We start from the raw sequence: 21674 nt of genomic DNA, 5'->3' as shown, positions 1-21674 counted from the left end.
CTGAACAAAATCACAGATTTCATTTGTAGTAAGCTAATCAATTGTATTAGAAGTCAGAATAGTGGATACCCTTAGAAGGGTATTGATTGGGAAGGGACCCAAGTGAACTTTCCAGGATACTGAAAATATTCTATATCTTGATCTAGGTGGGGTTTTAATGTGAGCACACCCACAGACATATAACTTTATCCAATCATGCGTACACGATTTGTGCATTATACCGTATGTGTATCATACATTAATTTAAAAAAATAAAACTGCAAAAAGAAAGCTTGTTATGACTAAAACCCCGAGTATGAAAAACTTTTTATGTCTTATAATCTCTCTGTTAATTAATTAATTAATTAATTCAACACATATTTGCTGCATGTGACCCACATACTTAATATTCTTATTGATACTGAGGATTCAGCATCAAAAGGGACACAAATCCTGGACCCTGTGGGGATTATATTCTGTATTTGAAAAGAAATATAATATGAACTAAAAAAAGTTGAAATATTTTCTGAGAGCTTGTTGACCTAATTCATGAAAACAAGCCTCTGGTGAGTGTTTTGTTTTTGTTTTGTTTTGTTTTGTTTTGTTTTGTTTTGTTTTGTCACAAGCTACATTGCCCACAACCTTCACCAAGTACTAAGATAAGAAGTTCAAAATTGAAACAGAGTAAGTGATTATAATTCCTATGGTGTCCAGAAAGGCCTAGGAGCTAATATTTAAGTAAGTATTTATTTGCTCATGTAGTCATTGAGTCAGTAGCTATTAATTAAGTGTCAGTTTGGGGGCTGTAAAGATTAATCAGACATGTACCATGCCCTCATGGTGATTACTTTTCAGAAGGTAAACTCAGAGTAGGGCATAAATGAATTCAGGGTAAAATATAAGTACCCTCAAGATATGTAGCTATTGTCCAAGTTCAAGTTAAAGAAGAGGCAACATGACAGAAAGGGCCCTTAAATTCTTGAAAATGCTGAGAGCATTTCTTCTCTGTTAAATTAATCAAATTGTCATGAACCAAATAGGGACTACTCATTTTACAGATTAATACGTGTTAAGCATTTATTGAATGGTACTTCTATTTCTTTTGTGGGGGCAGAAAGTTTTATTTTGTTCATGATTCATCTAAGACATCTAGGAAGTATCTGGCACATCACAGCCATTTAGTGAATGGTGTCTTTGAATCACTCACGTGATAGAATACTCACTTTTTGATATAGTAAATACTCACTACAAGTGTAATAAAGAAAGTTGCACCTGTTCTTCCTTCTTCCATGAAGGAACGGAGCAATCAAAATTCAGGTAAGAGAAAAAAATACCAAGAAAATCCACAAAGAAAAATAGACTGTTTGTTGTTGTTGTTGTTGTTGTTGTTGTTAATGGAATTGATTCAGTGAAAGCTATTTGATAACCTGCTGGCATCTATCACACATAGGTTTAATTACACACAGATAAAAAGACAGGTGTATTTCTTCTTTTCACTTTTTAAGAGATAATAAAGATTGCGGTAAGGGGATTAAGCAACATGAGTGACCATTAGAATGACATATTTTATAATAAAACCATGCAGATCCTGAAATACACAATATCTTAAGCCTTTAAAACCACTCTAGGAAATCTCCTGTGTGTTTTTATTGGCTTCTCTGGGAAGGTTATAACAAGAAAGCCGTAATTAAATAGCAGTGTTTGGTATCACGGCAGGTGCTCTCTTGCCTAACAGTTTGGAGAAGGGAGCTCCCTATATGGATGCCTGGCTTTACCAAGTGAGAAAAAATAAACAGAGGCAGTTATTTCTCATCTCTCCAGGAAAATTTTGAAGTGCCACCTGGATCAGCTACCTAATTACCATCATGAACAGTGAAAGTCACGCTTTCTCTTTTCAGAGAGGGTTGTAGTTTCTCTTTTCTGACTTTGGCAGTAACAGTCTCACCTTGTTTTGTTCCTTTTAGTGCCAAGTGCCCCGCCTCAGAACGTCTCCCTGGAAGTAGTTAATTCAAGGGTAAGTCATGGAAAGGTTCACTGTTTCATTCCCTGTACATGTAATTTTCGCTTGCCCCATTCATTCACCTCCTTGGGTGCATGGTGGTTTCCACGTGGAGGAATGTTCCAGAACAGCACAGTGAGTGAGCAGCATGGATTCAGTATCTTCTTCAACCACACTTGAGTTAATTAAAGAAAGGATTGGTTTACTAATAGCAGACAGCTTTATAAATGTGACAACGATTAAAGGCTATCCCATCAGGAAGCTAAGATGTCTGTTTACTTATCTTTACCAGTATAGGACATCATGTGCTAGACGCCACAACTGATTGAAGGAATGAACAAAACCTTCACCTTGAAAGAGATGGAGTAGAGAGACTTTGCTTCCTGACTGATTAATTAGAATGGGATATTTCATCATCATCCCTATTTTCCACTTATAAATATAGACACCAAAGGCCCTTCTTGAGGTCCAATAAGGTTATATTTATGAAGCAGTGTTATCCAGTGATGAATGTTTTCCTGGCATGGAAAGCTGATATAACTTTCAAAAGGACTTAAATTAGGCTAGGTGTGGCTGAAGATAAGGAGCCTAATGCCAGAAGTCAATTCTCTAGAAACATCTCCTTATTTCAAGTGTACCTTGGGGTTAAAAATAAGCTAAAGCCATATAGTCCAGTGAAGCAAACAAGGATTGGGTTGGCTTGACTCTTTCATCACTTGGTTGTGTGCTATCATGGAAGTTGCTTCACTGTCCCTGGGCCTCAGTGAGGCAGGGGATCAGCCTAACTGGTGTCTAAGCTCTGGGAGACGGCAAGAAAATCTTACGAGTCTTAGAGAAAGTCATACTCTGGTTTTTATTCTAGCTTTCTCTTTTAATTACTGTATGTGATCTTAGAAAAGTTTCTGACCTCAGCAAGCCTCAGTTTCTGTATTCATGGAGTATGAATGTTAATGCTTTCCTTATCGATTTACCATGAAGAAGTAGTAATAGAACATATACAAAGGATCTAACTTTGTGTCAGTAGCTATTCACTCAATGTATGATTCCTTGCCATATTTTGCAAAAATCTCCAATGAAGCCCTATTTTGTGACTGTGATCAGATTTGCCTCTGTCAAATGAATTTGTCTTTTGGAACAAGTGAAATGTCTCTAAAATCGTTGGCCTCTTGTGTTTTTAGTCCCCATATTGGATAAGAACTAGTAAAATAAACTTAAAATTAGAAGGGGTAAAATAAGTGAACTTAGGGAGAAAAAAATGAGCTAAAGGAAAGTAACCCGAAATAAATATCCCCTAAAAACTGTATTATTATTTGCAACAACATTAAATGTTTTACAGATGTGACACTCAAATTAAGAGATTGCCAAATCATAGTCAAGTAGATTTTTACAATTATTGTAGGTTGTTAATGGATGAAATTTGGAAAATGTGTTATGATTTCTCTTGTTTTAATGGCTTATTTTTATTAGGGTTTTCACGAGCATCTTTCCTCCAGAACAGAACATAGAAATTGATAGAAACAGTTTTGTGCGTATGCGTGTGTGATCATATTCTTCAAAAGTCTACTCTAGTAAAGGATGAGTGTTTTCTTCTGAAATGTGAATAAGGCATTATTGAATGACCTTGGAGGCTGGCTGTATTTAAATATGGATTTTTACCTCCCTGAAAAGGGAATTCCTGTTTTGCAAAATTGGATTTTCAACTGATTTCTATATATGTACACGAATATCCCAGCCTGTACTCTTCTGTAATATGCAATGCTTGCTACAACCAAATATAAGCACTCCTGTTTCTATCCTCCTGTGGTTATATCTGGAACATTGCACTGCTAGAAAATTTAACTTGTTCATTAGCTTTTCAGAATGAATACAGCAGGCCCAGGCCCTGAAAACCACTTATTTGCCTCTCCTTTCTGTTATCCTTTTTCCTAGCTTTGAAGGAATTATAAAATATGAGTTTGGTTTCTTCTTGGATTCTTCTTGGTTTGTTGTCAAGGAGAAAGAAACCGGGTGGTCAAAACACGTTGTTGTTGTTGTTGTTGTTGTTGTTGTTGTTGTTGTTTAGTCCCAGTGTTGAAGAGAAAGACGAAAACAATACTGTATTTTGATGTTCTCCTTATGTTTGAAACAAAAGTTCTTAAATTTATTGATGTTTACCCCATTACCATTTTAAGAAACAAAATTTATTTTAAAAAGGGTATTTTAGTTGAATAATTAGTAGTATTTTCAACTAAAAGAATTATAGCATTTATGTTATTCATTTTACTTGAGATTTTTATTTAATATAGAACAGAGCCATATTTAAAATTTTTATTCTATATAATATTTACAATTACTGAACATAATTGATCATTTTATTGACAGTCAATGAGAAAATTTGGTAGTGCTAATACGTTTGCACATAGATAGCTAGGATTTCTGTACATAGAATTAAGAAGTCACTATAAGGTATAGAATGGCCATTTATAGCTACTTGCTAAGGTTCTGGCTACCAATAAGCCAACAGGACTGAGAAATCATGTCCCAAGTTATGCGAACAGTAAGATTCTGTTTATATACATTTATATTAAAGAACCAAAAGAAACTCTGTTACTATATTGTTCTTCAAACCCCCATAGAGCAGATTACTTTTATATAGCTATAGTCATAGAACAGACTTGTTCCCTTTCTGCAGGCTTACTGTGAACACAAATTTTGTTCTAGAGGAATGGCTTTACCTATAGATACTAATTTTAGGTAATAATGAGTCATGATTATATGGTTATTTCTCATAGTAAAATTGCTTTACAAGAAATAACATCTTCATAAGAAAAGAGAAAATAATGATTTACAGAATGGACTTTAAAATGTGACTGTTTTATTGAGAAAACTTTATAGGAATAATTTTCTTAAGATTTTATTTTAAAATTCAATTATTATTTAAAGAAATAAATATTACAACTTAATTAGTTGGGTAGGATATAAAGCATAAGTTGTAGACTGGGAAGAGCTTATGTTGGTACTTGACTATTCTCCTATTTTCCAATATAAAAGTTCTGAGAATAATAACATTTAGAGAATGCTACGATTCAAGATGCTTGGGCTCCTTTCCTAGCTCTTTGAAATCTTGGAAAGTCAAGATCAGTTTCATTGATTCATTCAACGTTTACATATAGTAGATAGTATATCTACTATATACTGTATACATACATACACATGCATATATATATACATACACACTGCAAATACACCTACTATATGACTCTATATACCTAAGTGACCCAGTCTTTGTCTTCATGGAACTCAGACTTTAATAGGAAAACATAGGAGAGAAAATTCACTTTTAATATAACCAAATTTAATTGATTATAAGTCCTCAAAGTTGACATCATTTTCTCATTGATAAAACGAGAGAGTTGGAGAGACAATCTCTAAAATCTCTGACTCCAGACATCTAGGACTCTATTTTCACTTGTCAGACCTTTTCACAATCATTTTATCTTTACTGAGTTAGAGAAAATGGCATATGTATATTGATTAAAGAATACTGGATTCAATTCACATGTTCAGTTATTTATTGATTGATTACCAAGAATGAAATTTTAAAAAATAAATAAAATCCAAGTGAATCACCAGGCATGGATCCTTGTGCAGGTTTAGATTTTTTTTAATGCAGAAGAGTGGATCACTCTTGTTCTATCATTGCACCTTTCTAGTGTTAAAATTCTTATTCTTGCACACCAGGTGCGGATGTAATTTTGTTGCATTCCTGAAAGCTAATACCCAGTTAGTCACTCACAGTTTGATAGTGTATGTGATGTGTTAATTAAAACAGTAGAAAAAGTGACTAGTGTCTTCCTGTATCTTAGTGCCTCACTCCCTCGTGGGTGAGCATATTTTTGGCATGCTTAAATAACCTGAAAATTAGTTTAGTGATCATACCATTCCCTTTACCTAGAAACTACCCAAAGGGATAATTAAAAAACAGCAGTTTCCACCTCCAGAAAACATACTGATCATTTTTGTCCCAGATATTTTAACATCTTTCTTTTCTTTCTTTTCTCCTTTTCTCTTTCTTTAAAAACAAAGCAAAGCAAGAAACAAACAAAAACAATGCAGAGGTAATCTAAGGACCATATCATTGGGTAACCTCAGAGGGGCATGCTTCTTGAAGATGTGGTGTGGCAGAATGGGTTTGACTCAGGTCTCTGTCCTCTGTCATTGGGCTGGTTCTCGTATCAACATAACATGATTGTCAAGTAGACAGCTGGGTGAGTCATTTGCATTTAACTCCCAACTGGGATACACACTTGTTAGGGACTGTGAACAAAAGTATAAAAGTGAGGAGAGGGGAGAGAGTGAGGATTGTGAAACAAAGACGCAGTGTGAGTTACAATATTAATTTGCAGATCTTCTGTCCCCCCTCACTGGGGGTTTCTTCTCTTGGTTGTCCAGAGGGCACTGGAATTCACACCACTTCCTGCTGCATTGCACCCCCTGAAAACACACTGCTCACACAGGTGTTCTAGACCCTCTTCTTCAGTCTGACCATGCTTCCTCTGAATGTTGATCTTCCCCTTATATGTTGAACATAGGCGGAGGCCTCAGATAGCTCATGAAAACAAACATTTTTTTTGTTTCTCTCCCAGTCATCCTAAATCCTTCATAAAATACACTTTGGCCACTGAATTATTTGGACCCAGAGCTCTGAGTCCTCCCCACAACAGATAGAGTTGGTGTCTGAAATTCATTCAATGTAGAGAGAGAGGACATGCAGGAATCCTTAGGTGATTGATATCATGCAAAGATAAATACGAAACTGGCATTTACAATAATATTTACACTTCAGAATTCACACTGGTGTTTTTATGCAATCATAATACACAGAGCATTTCTACTTGATTATAGTGTCTGGTCCAGTTATTTGTCAATTCAGTTCAAGTGGATATAGATCTCTTGTATTTATTTTGGTTATTGATCTCTTCATTGATGCATTATCTGAGTGTTCTTTGAGTATAGACAATGTCCAGAGAGCTATGATTGAAACAGTCTTGGGAAGGGTGTGAGGGTAAAAGCATAATTATAAGGAAGACAATGTATCCTAATAGTTCTTCCAGTCTAGTCTTTCTGTTTTTGCCTAGAATTTGTAGAATAGACTGGCTATAAATTTTTATGTTATGTTAAAATTGGACAACATGTAATTCATGAGAACTCCCTCAAGAATAAAAATATTTAGTCTGTAATTTAGAAAGAACCTGTCTTCAGACATCTGCTGCCCTGCTTACATTTTTTTAAAAATCAATACTTTTTTATCGTAGTAAAATACATATAAAATTTACCATTCTAACATTTTTTAAGTGTATGGTTAGTGGCATAAGTACTTTCACATTGTTGTGGAATCATCACCAGCACCCACTCTCAGAGCACTTTTTATCTCCTTAAACTGAAACTCTGTCCTCATTAAATAATAATACTCCATTTCTTCCCTTTCTCCAGGCTCTGGCAACCAACATTCTCCTTTCTGCTTCTTGACTAATTTTATAAAAAGTAAGGAGACTGATTCATAGGAAAAAATGTGATTGAGATATGAGAACATTTTTAAAGTTTTACATCTTCACAGGGAAATGAAGGATCTAATGAATATAGGCAGATGCTTTAATTGGCTGGAAGAAACACCTCACTTCCCATTATCAATATTGCTTTCAGAATAATTGTTCCAAGGTCCCATATTTTTAAATTATTTTTTAAAAAATCTACTGACAAAACCAACTGCTATAGTTAATAATAACAAACCAGAAGTATATGCTTGGGATTGTTCTGGAGTAACTCTGAATATAACTTTGGTCACCAACATCAGTTTCATATGCCATTACAGTTTAGACCAGAGCTCCGAACCAGTAGCTAATTTTTTTTTTTTAAGTTCCAATTGAGTCAACAGTTTCCAACCCCTCCTCCCCGCCCCCCCCGCCCAGTGAAAACACAGTGAATGGATAAACTAAGATGGGGAGGATATTAGGATAGTGTAAAAAAAAATAGATAACCAATTTTTAAATAACAAATGCACCATGCCAATTTAAATGCATTGTGTAAGTAAGTTCAATAAGAGAATATACTGTGAGGGGCGCCTGGGTGGCACAGAGGTTAAGCATCTGCCTTCGGCTCAGGGCGTGATCCCGGCATTATGGGATCAAGCCCCACATCAGGCTCCTCCGCTATGAGCCTGCTTCTTCCTCTCCCACTCCCCCTGCTTGTGTTCCCTCTCTCGCTGGCTGTCTCTGTCTCTGTCGAATAAATAAATTAAAAAAAACTTTAAAAAAAAAAAAAGAGAATACACTGTGAATTCAAAGGATATCTTCATATCACACTATCATTCATTCTCTTAGAGCTGTTCGTAGAGAATACTGACTCATGGAACTTTCCCAAGCAATGATGTTGCGTGGTTTTAAATGTGAGAAATGTAAGTCCACTATTAGAGATACTAAGGGCTGTGAAAGTATTTGTTTAACTCTGTTTTGGTCAAATGATTTCTTTCAATAGATGCCTTTTATACTAAATTCTATCCTTAAAACTTGTTCTGTGTTACTTATCTTGGTAACATCATATACATTCCAAATAAGAACAATGTAATCTAGGGGCGCCTGGGTGGCACAGCGGTTAAGTGTCTGCCTTCAGCTCAGGGCGTGATCCCGGCGTTATGGGATTGAGCCCCACATCAGGCTCCTCTGCTATGAGCCTGCTTCTTCCTCTCCCACTCCCCCTGCTTGTGTTCCCTCTCTCGCTGGCTGTCTCTATCTCTGTCAAATAAATAAATAAAATCTTAAAAAAAAAAAAAAGAACAATGTAGTCTATAAGTTGAGCTAACTCATCTCCACAAAAAAAAGTACATTCTTACATGAATTAATTTCAAATAAAAATATAAATTAAGTGGAAAAAAGAGAGAAGAAAAAAATAAATCTCTGAAAAACTAGAAGTGAATCTAAGAACAGTCTTTACAAAGGACCTACGTGCGCAACTATGGAATAGGGAGTCGAGAATGACCTATGACCTCTCTTACAGGATTTGAATAAATAAGAGGCATGTTTAAATCTCCATGTCTATGTGAACTTTTTATAATGTAAAGAGGATTAGAAAAGCATTTCCTAGAATGTTTCAAATACTTACATGTATCATTTTTTGTTGTGTGTTTTGGGGTTATTATACTTTGTTCTTTCCAAATTCGTTCTTGTTACCGCCATCTAGGATACTGCACGAAGGATTTGGACAAAGAGACTAAAGTAGGTGGTGGAATACCACACTCTGTGTGTTCTAGCCCCACTTTAACATCACCTTGTAATTTGTACTTCATCACACACATTTCTAATGGCTCCATTTGTGGTTGGCTCTGAAGGCAAAGCTCACTTTCACCTCTCCATGAAGTTTAATGAGATTTCCCTCAAGTCATACATTTTTGAAAAGTGGGAGGTTTAATAATGGGCTTAAATTAAATGAACCTAGGTCTAGTGATAAGGTCTCTGATTTTAATTTACTTCAAGAAAGTCGACCTTATATTTGGAATGGTTGATTAGATAGGGGACATGAATAGGTTCAGTCTTACCAGTTGGTAAAAGCAGTCGCTAACTATGTGATTTGAATTTAGAGATGTTGAAACATTCACCTACATGCAAAAAACTTAATTTTCTTGTCTAGCTTAAAATATTGCTTATCATAGCAAACAACTGTTAGTATACAAATCCTTCATCTGAAATACTTAAGATATTAGCATGAGTTATTTTAATTAACATTCCTGATACATATTAAAGAAACACCTAATAATAATAATAATGATAATGGTAGTAACTAAATTTTTCAGCAGGTATTTTGTACCTGGCAATGTGCTAAGCAATTAAAACACTACTTTATTTACTTCTTATAATAGCCCTATAAGATAAGTATTAGTTGTTAAACTGATTACTGGAATACTAACTTTGAGCTGAGCTTATTGCTAGAAAAGCTATAATGAAGGCAGTCAAATCTCCTTTCCTGGAGCTTACTTAAATCCAAATACAGAGAGGTAGATTGATAAGCAAACAAAGACCTGAGCAATTAACAAACGAGAATGATGAGTTATGTGAAGAAAATTAAACACAATAATACAATAGAGAAGGACCTAACTTAAATCAGATTATCAGAGAAAAGCCTTTTAAGGAGGTGACACTTGAGCTGAGTCAAGAATATGAAAAAGGGCCAGTTTCTTTGCCCATTTAGGAGAAAGCATTCCAAGGAAAGCTCCCAGCTAGTACAAAAGCCTTGACAAGTGAACTGTCTGTGCGTGATTGAAATAACAGCCATATGCATGGATCACAGATCTCTGGGTCAGGGCCAGATCATGTGGGGCTTTATAGGGCATGGTAAAAATTAGAATTTCATTCTGTGGATGATGAAAAGAGGCTTGAAAGGGGAGTGATCTCTTTTTAAAAGATCACATTGGCTGCTGTGAGGAAAATTATTAGGGAGGGGGCAGCGTGGAAGCAGGGAGACCGTTTAGGAGACAATTGAGTGATCTGTATGAAATGATTGTAGCTGGGACTTGGGAGTCATTACAGCAGATGGAGAGAGAAATGGGAAAAATCATGATGTGTGTTGCATTTAGAGCCAATAAGATTGGCTAATGGATTGGACATAAAGGGCAGGGGAAAGAGAAGGATCAAGGATAGAGACTAGATTTTTGCTACAGCAAATGAGTGCCCCGTGGGGCTGTTTAATGAGATAAGGATGAGTGCAGAAAAAGATTGGTTTAGAGGGAACAATCAATTAGATTTTGGACATTTTGAATTTGAGATAACTACTGGACATACAATTAGGGATGTCAATCATGTAGACAATCTGGCGTATGAGACCAGAGGTCTGATGACAGGTCATGACAGGAGATATAAATTTAGGAGTCATTGTCATATCAATGACACCTAGGGAGAGATTACAGTTAGAAAACCAAATGGCTGCATCTTGAGATACTGCACATTTAGAGATTGGACAGATGAGAAGAAGCAGGAATGGTAGGAGAAAACAAAGAGGGATGGAATCACAGAAGCTGGGGGGAGGGGGGCTGGGGTTAAGGGTGCTGCTAAACCATATCGATGCTGATGAAAAATAGAGTAAAATAATGACAACAGGGGCGCCTGGGTGGCACAGCGGTTAAGCGTCTGCCTTCGGCTCAGGGCGTGATCCCAGCGTTATGGGATTGAGCCCCACATCAGGCTCCTCCGCTAGGAGCCTGCTTCTTCCTCTCCCACTCCCCCTGCTTGTGTTCCCTCTCTCGCTGTCTCTATCTCTGTTGAATAAATAAATTAAAAAAAAAATCTTAAAAAAAAAAAAAATAATGACAACAATGTGGCCGCTTGGGAGGGAGCATGAAAATGGAGAGGAAGATAAGAGAACTGCAGAGCATGACCGCAGATGTTTTTGAGAAGTTTTATTCTGAAATGCAACAAAGAAATGGACGGTAACTTTAAGAGGTGGTAGGCTTAAGGGAGGTTTTATCGCCTGTTTTATTTATTTACTGTTGTTTCCTTTTCGAACATAGGAGACACTGCAACTTTTGTAAATAGTGCAGCCTAGAGATTAGTGATGCTGAAGAGAGAGTGGAAAATTGCAAGAGTGCAAATCTTTGTGTAGGCAACGAAGGCAGAGAATCCAGCATGCAGGTGCAGGGGAACAAATGCTTCAGTCTTGGGAAGGTGAGCCAAGGCAGAGGGAGTGGGCATGGATGCAGTTATGTCAGTAGCTGAGATGAGAAGTATGATGAAAGGCCTTTACCAGCCTGTGAAGTCTTGGAAGATCAAGTTTTGAGAGTTTGAAGATGGGGAACAAGATGAGAAATAGTTATTTCAGATTGTAGGAAAGAGAATCATAAAGTATGTGGACTTATGCTTGCTGAGCAATGTGGATTGGCCATTTGAGAGTTGTTGTCATGAATTTAAAGTGAAACTAGCCAACACAATTGTGTTTGTTTCCCTCTCCGGGGTGTGGTTGCTTGGTTGCTGGCCTGGGTTAGGCAGATAGTTGGGTTTTATTTTGTTTGGAGTTTTCCAGGGGAGTAGGGGTGGAGTGGCAAAGAGGTTTTGCAAGGGAATGATTAAAAAGAAGACCCACTTCTTCGAAGCTAAGGAAGGAAAGGAGGGTACAGGGGCAGGGGTGACAGATAATGAAAAAGTGGTTAAAGGCAGTGGATTATATAATTATTATTGTATAATTGTATAGTAATTGAATGATTATTATTAACATACCCCATTTTTCCAGAGAGATCACTGAGATTTAGAGAGGCTAGGTAATGAACCCCATTGCCACACAGGGAGGAATTGGCAACATGAGGATTCGAACCCAGGCTAAGGTTGCTGGTCATTTGGCCACACTGCATCGTATATATAGGGCCTTATGAGAGAAGGGGTTGAAGATAAGATTGGCCTTCAAGTGGTTTAAGTTCTCAGTAGGAATAGTTTCCAGGCAGAAGGTAAGGTCTAGATCAGAAGCTGGAAGATGGCTTAATCCCTCAAGTGGCCAACAGAACTAGGTGTGGAAAGTGTCAAAAGACATGGGTATAAATGTCAAGAAAGGAGGTCATAAATGTTAAGAAAGGAGATCTCCTGAGAAGGAAGTTGAAAAACACGTGTCTGGCTCCTCATTGTCTCCCTGATTGAAGCTACCTGTAAGATTCTATTCCTCAAAACTGTGTATTTCTCCCTGATGAGCCTAAAAAACACCTAGAGTAGCTGTAGATTGCTCATTGAGTAAAGCTGATACCTCTGAAACTTTATTAAACAATTTTAAAGACTTCTGGCATTTCCAAAAGTAATTCTAACTTTTTCTCAATTCCAAGTTGTAGAATATATTTATTAAAGCAACTTTGAAAGGGAAAAAATGATATCATAGAGAAGAGCTTTACCTCAACTCTCAAGATTTGTTGGCAATAAAACAAAACCTGCAATTTTTTTTTTATTTTATTTTGTTTAGCAGCAGCAGCAATGGTCTGAAACCATTAGGAAATGTATGTAAGGTTTGTGAAAATGCAAATCAGAACACTTGCCATACATTTTATTAGCAAACATGGTTAATTTAAATAATAAACAAAACTAAACCAGATGGGCATAAATTAGATAAGAAGCCTAGAGCAAGTGTTGCCAGGTAATAGTGCAACTATCTAATAAGAGTGTTATTTTAAGATATAGCTGCTTTAGCAACCAAACTAAGTCTAATGTATCATTGCCCTGAAGTCATTTTAGTTTAATCTCATTAAAAAGCCCACTAACATTTTGCAATTTCAATATATACTCTAAATAACACTGAACACTGAAATCTACTTATTTCATTTATTATGGTGCTCTTTCACATAGAAAATAGCTTCCATTAGTTTTCCAAAGCTGTCCAAAACATCACTCAGTCCACTGGAAAACTCTCTACATGAAATTGACAATCTAAAAGCATCATCTTCATGTTTCCTAAACATTTTTAGAAAATACTCTACATACTGTATTGAATACAGATGGATTTTCCAAATACATTGAAAAGTATGTAATAGTAGGGTCAAAAGTATGGAAGAACAGGGGCTCCTGGGTGGCTCAGTCGGGTAAGTGTCCAAATCTTGATTGCGGCTCAGGCCATGATCTCAGGGTCAAGAGGTTAAACTCTGCGCTTGAGATCCTCTCCCTCTGCCCCTCCCCCAGCTCGCGTGCCCTCACACGCACATGCGCTCTGTCTCTCTCTCTCAAATAAATAAACAAAATAAATCTTTAAAAGTATGGATGAACAATTTAATATTTTCAGGAAATTAACTTATGATCATATTACGTATCTAATCTTCACGGAACTAGGAGAAATTACTTGTGTCTTCTACAAATTCCTTTGTTCCAAGGCAAATGAGAAATTCCGTTTTTTTTTTTTATTGTAATAACTCAAGTTCCTCCTACCTACCTAAACATTTCTCGTACTTCAGAGAAATCTATTTGACAAACCATTTTGTGTTTTAGCTGAGAGGCAGTAGCTATTAACTCGATAGTTGTCTATTTTATTTTTACACGGATAAAGTTGAAGAGACACACACACACAAGGGATTTATATGTGAAGAAATGCCCCATACTGACTTTAAATAAAATTCATAATTTTTAAAATATGAAGCTGACTGTAGATTTTTATTTTTATGCATAGATGAATCTAAATGGCGCAAAGAATATATATGTCTAAATCCATAGCTGTGATATCAACACGTACTTTCCAGAGATGTCTATATTTCTAACATTTCCAAGTTAAGGGATTTTTTTGTACTTCAAAGAAAGAGCATATTTCTGTCTCATTTAGATGCTACTGTACATAATTCTCTTGATGAAATAAAATATAATGACATTTAAAGGAAACATTGTCCGTTCAAAAAAATCCAAGTGATTTCTTCATTTGGAGGTTTTATTAGCAAAAAGGGAACAAAAATTTTAAAAGTTTTTTCTGTTATAAACTTGGGTTAATTTTTCATGTGTTTATTCATTTGTGCATTCATTTATTCATAGGTTTGCTTAATAATAAATATTCATTGAGTATATACCATGTGACAGACACTAGCTAGACACTTCCATTCTGCCAGTTTAATAAGAGGCCTCCCTGGTTGCTTGTCAGTCAGGAAGCCTCAACACCTCTATGAGTAGAAGCAATGAATGAGAAACTGACAAGTGACAGCCCCTGACATCGAATAGAGTTTCAGCTCGTGTAGAAGAAATTAAGTTCTCTATCTGTGATCATGGAGCAGTTGCTTGCCCCTTGCCTGTTGTTGAGGGGCGGTTGGGATGTTTTTTGATTATACTTAGCTTTGATATAATCAGAGATGTTGTGGCTTGATGGACGAGAGACCAGGCTTATGAAGCTGCACCTGAGCTCCAGGTGGGACGGAATCTGCTCATTGCCTTGCTGTCCTGGAGTGGAAGCCGAGTGTGACAGAATCAGCCAGTGAAGGCTCACAGTTGCAGCTTGGAGAAAAAAGAAGGCGGCTCCAAGTTAAAGTTCTCAAACTTTAAAGAGCATGAAAATCCTATAAGGCAGTACTTCTTTAAAATGAAGAAACCCTTCCCCACCTCCTAGCACATGCACTTTTGATACAGTAGGTTTCCTGTCCAGGAAACTTGTGTGTTCAGATAGCAGATGACAGTTTCAGTGTTTAATCCAGAAGGCAGTCCGTCCATCTTCAGTGATCATGATGAACGATAAACACCTCTGTACCTTCTTTGAAATGTAAGTGACCATCTTACATAATAAAGCTCATGTTTAGCATTTACTTTAGCAAATTAGAGACTTTTCCCTACTCTCTATTACGGACACTTTTGTCTTTAACACTAATTTATAACTTGAGATGTCCCCAAAGTAGAAGTAGTACACAGTTTCTTTAAGTATATCTTTATAATAAATATAAGTCATTTCCTTAGTAATGGATTATTTGAGGCTTTTAAAACTGAAATGATCAGAATTTTTTAGTGATATTCACAAAACAGAGTTGCTTTTTTCTTAAGGGATTCCATTATCTAATTTTACTAATAATGTGTAGTTTTGTGTCTGTTACTCAGCCATTTACTCATTAATTTTTCTTGATTCATTTACTCAACAAAGAGTTATCGTACACCTATTAACTGCCAGATACTGGCATCCCTTAAGAGGCCTTATCAATAAATACTCTGAAATTTAGATCATTGAGGTAAACCATCTGAATTGCAGTATGATGAGCTAAATACACCAGTGTGTACTTTTTTTTTTCTTTTTTAAAATTATATATAAAGGGAGCAAATGCTTGCCTTAAAAATCTTCACTTAAAGATTACAAAATATTTAGAAATTCTGTATATTCAGTGTAGAATACCAGAGGAAAAGTTTGTTTCAAGCAATCATTTGTATGATTTCTCTCTATAACTGACAGTAGATACCATGATTTTTAGAAATATCTGCATGTGTGACATGTAGTTTGAAACCTAATTTTCCTTGATGTGTATGTAAGCATGTAGACTTGGCTTGAGTTAATGAGTATCCCTTTTCCAGAGCCTTTGTTAGAATCCTATTTTGATTTTCCGAATTGATTTTTTCCTCCATCCCAAGGAGGACACGTGTGTCAAGAACTTTACTATGGGATACAACTTGACAGAGTGACACACACAGGAGTCAAATGTTATCAGTGAGAAAATACACTTATTCTCTGACATGTGGGTCTTGTGAGGAACTGACATTGATGGGAAGCGATGCTCTTTAGCCAAAGGGAAATATATCTATCATGCTGTCACATCAGATTTACTTCAAACTAAAGTAAACATTGTGTTATGTTGCTATTCTTGGGAAATATACTTCTGAATATGCTCTTGGCTCTTTGGATGAGAAGTCATAAATAACTTTAAAGTGCATAAAAGAGTACCTGTCATAGTAAGCACACGATAAAAGAAATTTATACTTATTATAACTATCAATTGCTGTACCCATAAAATAGACTATGAAGTAAGTATCTCAACAATGCAGCACACCCTGTCTTTACCTAATGCCAGCAATCAGGGCTCCTTTGCCTGACTTTGCAGAGAACTGTGACTAATGATGTAACTGGTTTGAGCAGGCTCTTTTTTTTTTTTTAAATGAACTTGAGATTTATTTCAATTCTGAATTTTATAGTTGATGGACTGATTTTTCAAAGCCCAACTAATAACATTTATGTGAGTATTAATTGGATTGAAACTTTTAAATGTATGTTTTATACAAATTCTATTTAATCCTCAGGATGTTAGAAGGATCTCACAGTATTAACATTTTTAATTCATTCCGCGTTCACTAATCTATGGTCTCCTCTACCACATACACAACAACAACAACAAAAACCCCAGAATCACCAAGAATTTATCTCGAACCTGTATTTTTATTTTTGGTGCTTCAGAAAATAAGTGCGGAAAGGCTCTTAAAAGCCAGGTTCTCCCATCTTCCATCTGTTATACAAATCCCCTTGATAAAACATTCTTCTAGCTCATGCCGGAACTGTTCTGCTGACAGGGAACTTATTCCCCCCCTCTGCAAGCAGCCATTTTTGTCATATGTAGGTCTAAATTTCAGAAATTTATATTCAAAAGGAATTGCTCTATCTCCCTATAACTTCCAATCATTTGTCATAATTATTTCCCCTGGGACTATAAAGAACAAATCAAGTGAGTCTAGTGACTTCTCTTATGGCACGACTCTAAATATTTGAAGATGTCTGTCAAGCTTCCCTTCCCTCCACCAATTCTTCTCGGAGCTAAATGTCCTTAGTTTCTACAAATATTTCTCGTTTGCTTGTCAGCTCCCCACGTGATATGTCACCCTCCTCTGCACAGTTTACAGATGGCATGTGATTATTAAACATCCCTTTAGGGTACCTTCCTCGCCTTCATACTCCATTATTATTCATATCATCTACGATCACACTGGTGTTGTGGGTGCTCACAGTGTCTTGTGGACTGCTTATCGAGTTGAGTCTCCACTAAAACATTAAAGTATTTCATGAATGATGCTCAGAACTGCATCCACCTCACTCTGTTCGTGCCAGCCTTTGTCTTATTGACATGCAAGACCTCTTTATTTATTTTTATTACATTCTGTCTCAGGTTAAATCCATTACAACAACCTCTCAAGGTCCCTTGGAATCTTCATGCCCTTATTCACCACCAATAAACAAAGATTGGTTGCACACCTGGTACGTGTCAGGCAGTGTGCAAGATGTTAATTCTGTGGTCCATTTATTTGATATACCACCCAACTCCAATTGGCCTCTTCACTCCAGGGGCGATTTTCCCTCCCACTTTAATTCATCCACCGCCCCTACATCATGCTGTAACCTTGTTTTCTTCCCCTTGACAGGACGTACATTAAAAACGTTCAACTTTAATACCATCCTAGGTAATTGTTACTCTTCCTTTCAGATCGCTGTTGTCTTCACTCTCAATAAACTGATGAACCTCATAAACACTTCCACCTTGATCCCTTCATTTTCACAACCATTTATCATTTTCTGCATTATCTCACTCTCGTTCTCAAACTGGACCTTGTGGTTGATCATGGGACTGGCCATATTCAGCACCCTCGAGATTATCCGTATTCTGTTTTGTTTTGCATTAATACTATTCTCATTTATATCTTATCCCTTCTGTCAACTCCCTTGCGTGTTCCCAAAGTCAAGCTAATGAGAGCTATGGGAGAAAATCCTAGAATGGCTGACATGCCATTGTTTCAGGATCCAAAACAAGCCACTAATTTTATTTTTCCCTTATGGTAACATTCTCCAGTTCTATTTAGTTATCACATCAGTTTTTAATCTAATATTCCTTTAGTTTTCCCTATGTTTCTCCATGTCATGCACAAATTCAGATACTTATTCTGCTTCAACCAAAGTCCACATTTTTACCCATATGCAAAAGGTCAATTAATATGCAGGGGTTGGGTTCCATTGATGTAGCCCTTTCTCATCCAAACTAAAATTATGCCAAGAAATGGTTTTTCTATACATTTTTGAAAGTATTTGAACTGATGTCTTCACGCAATTATTTAGGTTCTCATTTTATCTCATCTCCTGTACCTTCAGGGTTAATGTGTTCATCATATCATATTCTCATTCAAAGCCACAGCAAAAGGAGTTGATAAAAAAGAAAATGGTTCTCATGCTTCACTTGCTGGTTTTTCAACTAATTGTATCTGATTTTACTTACAACTATTCTTTTCTTTTAAGATTTTATTTATTTACTTGACAAAGAGATAGAGAGCATAAGTAGGCAGAGTGGCAGGCAGAGGGAGAGGGAGAAGCAGGCTCCCCACAGAGCAGGGAGCCCGACATGAGGCTCGATCCCAGGACCCTGGGATCATGACCTGAGCCGAAGGCAGATGCTTAGCCGAATGAGCCACCCAGGTGCCCCTACTTAAAACTATTCTAAAATTACTTTTGACACCAAACATATAGAGCAGTGCTTACAACTTCATGATTGGTATAAATATTATTTTATATGGAATGGTTCAGGTATCCACACAAAAGCAAGAAGAAACAGAAAAGAAGTAAATCTTTTTCCCATTCTTTCTAGTCTCAAAATGTAGTATTGGCCAACCAGCCTTTTTTTTTTTCCTTTATGACCGATGTACCACACGTATCTAGGTATACCCTACAAAAAAACATTATTCTCTTAACATGACTTAATGACATATTTGGAAGAACTTTAGAGATAAATAAAATAATCCAAGCCCCTCATTTAAAAAAAAAAATAAAATAATCCAAACCCCTCATTTAAAAAAAAAAAAACTGTATAAGATATAGACAGTCCAAATCCCTCAGCAATTTAGTACCAGACTCCAGCCGTCTGGTGAAACTAGTGCTTACTCTGTTTTGTACCGAAAGGAGAAACAGATGCACGCTCACTGATTCTCAATGAGATGATAGTGCCTTTTAATACCTAGATCTCTCAAAAAAATAACAATTTGTTTAATAATGATTGCTTTAAAATGGAAGCTTTGATAATCAGATGATTTGGTCCTTTCTTCTTCTCTTCTTCCTTATAAATATATTCATTTTATTACTTACAGAAGACAAATACGTGTAACAAAGAGAGAGTCACATAATTTCTGTTTGACAGACCTCGCGAGTATGAGGAAGGACGGCCTCTAGATAGCCGATTTCCGTTCTTTTCTTTCTAATGTTAATGATGTTATTTAAACTTATTGGATGCACAGCATCAAATGACATTATTTCAAGTGACTTCATGACACAGAGGGTACACTGTGTAAGGAATATCAAGTAGAAGTTCTCAGGTGTTTTTTCTCTTTAAAATGCAAAAGAAGAAATGCAATTACTATTTATTATTTAGTTACCTAATGCCTGCCCATCATGTCTTTTTGAATTTGGCCCACTAACTTATAATTAAAAGAATCATTATCTCTGCTGGATGTGGGCACAGAGTCACATTATTTCCGTGAAAGCCTGTCTGCTGTCTCACTTTAATGAAAATTTAAACCTCTTAGAATGGCATGTGGTACCTAGGATGATTTTTCCTTTGTCTGAACAGAGTTACAAAGGGAAAGAACCCCTAGACATATAAGTCCCTGTTCCTTTCCATAGACTCTTGTCTTCCAATCATCCATTTTCTGTTTTTGAGATTGATGAACACAGTATCTATACAGTGCCTTAAGATTATAACTTAGTAGTGCAGAAACAGAACAATTGGACTTCCTCCCACTTTCAACCCAGATTTATTTGGCTTTTTTTTTTAATCATGGTAAAATATGCATAGCGTAAGGTGCACCATTTTAATCATTCTTTAGTGTATGACTCACTGGCATTAAGTTTACTCATGGTTGTACAGTTACTACCACTGTCTATCTCCAGAACCTTTTCATCACCCCAAACAAAAACTCTATCCCCATTAATCAGTAACTCCCCATTCCCTTCCTTTCTTAGGCCGTGGTAACCACTGTTCTTTTTGTCACCATGATTTTGCCTACTGTAAGTTACCTCATCTAAATGGAATCATAGAATATTTGCCCTTTTGTAACTGTCTTATTTCTCTTATCATCACGTTTCTGAGATCCATCTATTTGTGGTGTATTACAATAATTTGTTCTTTTTTTATTGCTAAGTATAATTTCATTGCATAGATACACATCTTACGCTTTTCTATTCCCCTGTTTATGAATATTAGATGGTGTTTAATTTGGGGCTGTTATAAAGAAAACTGCTACAACATTTTAAACAAGTCTTTTATTGACACAAACTTCCTCTGGGATAAGTATCTGGAGGGAGAACTCTTGGGTCAGAACTTAGATAAATGTCTTACTGGATTTGAAACAGTTTTCCAAAAGTTTTTGCTAATTTGAGTTCCCAGCAGCAGTGTATGAAAGTCCTGGTTGTCTAATCTTAACCAGCACATGTACTGTTTGTATTGTTTGACTTGTTAATCTTAGCAAATCTAAGGGGTATGTAGCCATATGTTGTTGTGTCTATAATTTGTCTTTCTCTTACAACTAAAGATGTTGAACATCATTTCATATGTTTCTTGGACATTTGAACATTTTATTTTTCCCATTTTTTAAAAAGTTAGGTTGTTAATCTTTTAAATTATTGATTTGTCAGAATTCTTTAGCATTCAGTAAACAAGCCAAATAGATTTTTGTATTGTAAATGTTTTCTCCAATCTGAGACTTAACCTTTTCAATTTCTTAATGGTGTCTTCTGATGAGCAGAATTTTCCAATTTTGTTGAAGTCCAAGATATTTTTTTCTTTTGGTATTAATGCCATTTATGAGCCAAGAAACCTTTGTTTACCCAAGGTATGGAGCTAATCTGTGTTTATTAACTTTTCTATTTAGCCCTATGACCCATCTTGAATTAATTTTTGTATGTGACTCGAAGAGGCCAAGATTTTTTTTTCTATATAAATACTCAGTTTTATTAGCACCATTTGTTAAAAGACTCCCCTTTCCTCTTTGAATTATTTAGTGTCTTTGCTGAAAACAAATGACATAAATGTTTGTATCTATTTATGGACCCTGTTCTGTTCCATTGATCCATTTGTTTATTCCTATGCTAATACCATGTTGTCTTAATTACTGTACATTTATAGCTAGTCTTGAAATCAGGTCGTGTAAGTTTGCCAATGTTGCTGTTCTTCTTCAAGATAGAATATTACTATTTCCTTTTTAGACCGTTATTCTGCATAAAAAGCATATAATCT

At 36.1% G+C, this 21674-nt stretch overlaps 1 protein-coding gene across 1 annotated transcript in view; it reads left to right on the top strand.

Annotated features, from left to right (window-relative positions):
- The window catches only part of DCC (DCC netrin 1 receptor), a 704420-nt gene that overhangs the window by 426533 nt on the left and 256213 nt on the right, over positions 1-21674 (top strand). The window contains exon 12 of the mRNA XM_008693128.2: positions 1944-1993. Within this exon, the coding sequence (XP_008691350.1) occupies positions 1944-1993 (50 nt within the window). The remainder of the gene's footprint in view (positions 1-1943; positions 1994-21674) is intronic.

This window comes from Ursus maritimus, unplaced genomic scaffold, assembly GCF_017311325.1.
Source record: "Ursus maritimus isolate PB19 unplaced genomic scaffold, ASM1731132v1 scaffold_18, whole genome shotgun sequence".
Classification (NCBI taxonomy): Eukaryota; Metazoa; Chordata; class Mammalia; order Carnivora; family Ursidae; genus Ursus; species Ursus maritimus.
Note: the sequence above shows the minus strand (reverse complement) of the source record. Positions and strands in the feature narration are given on the sequence as shown.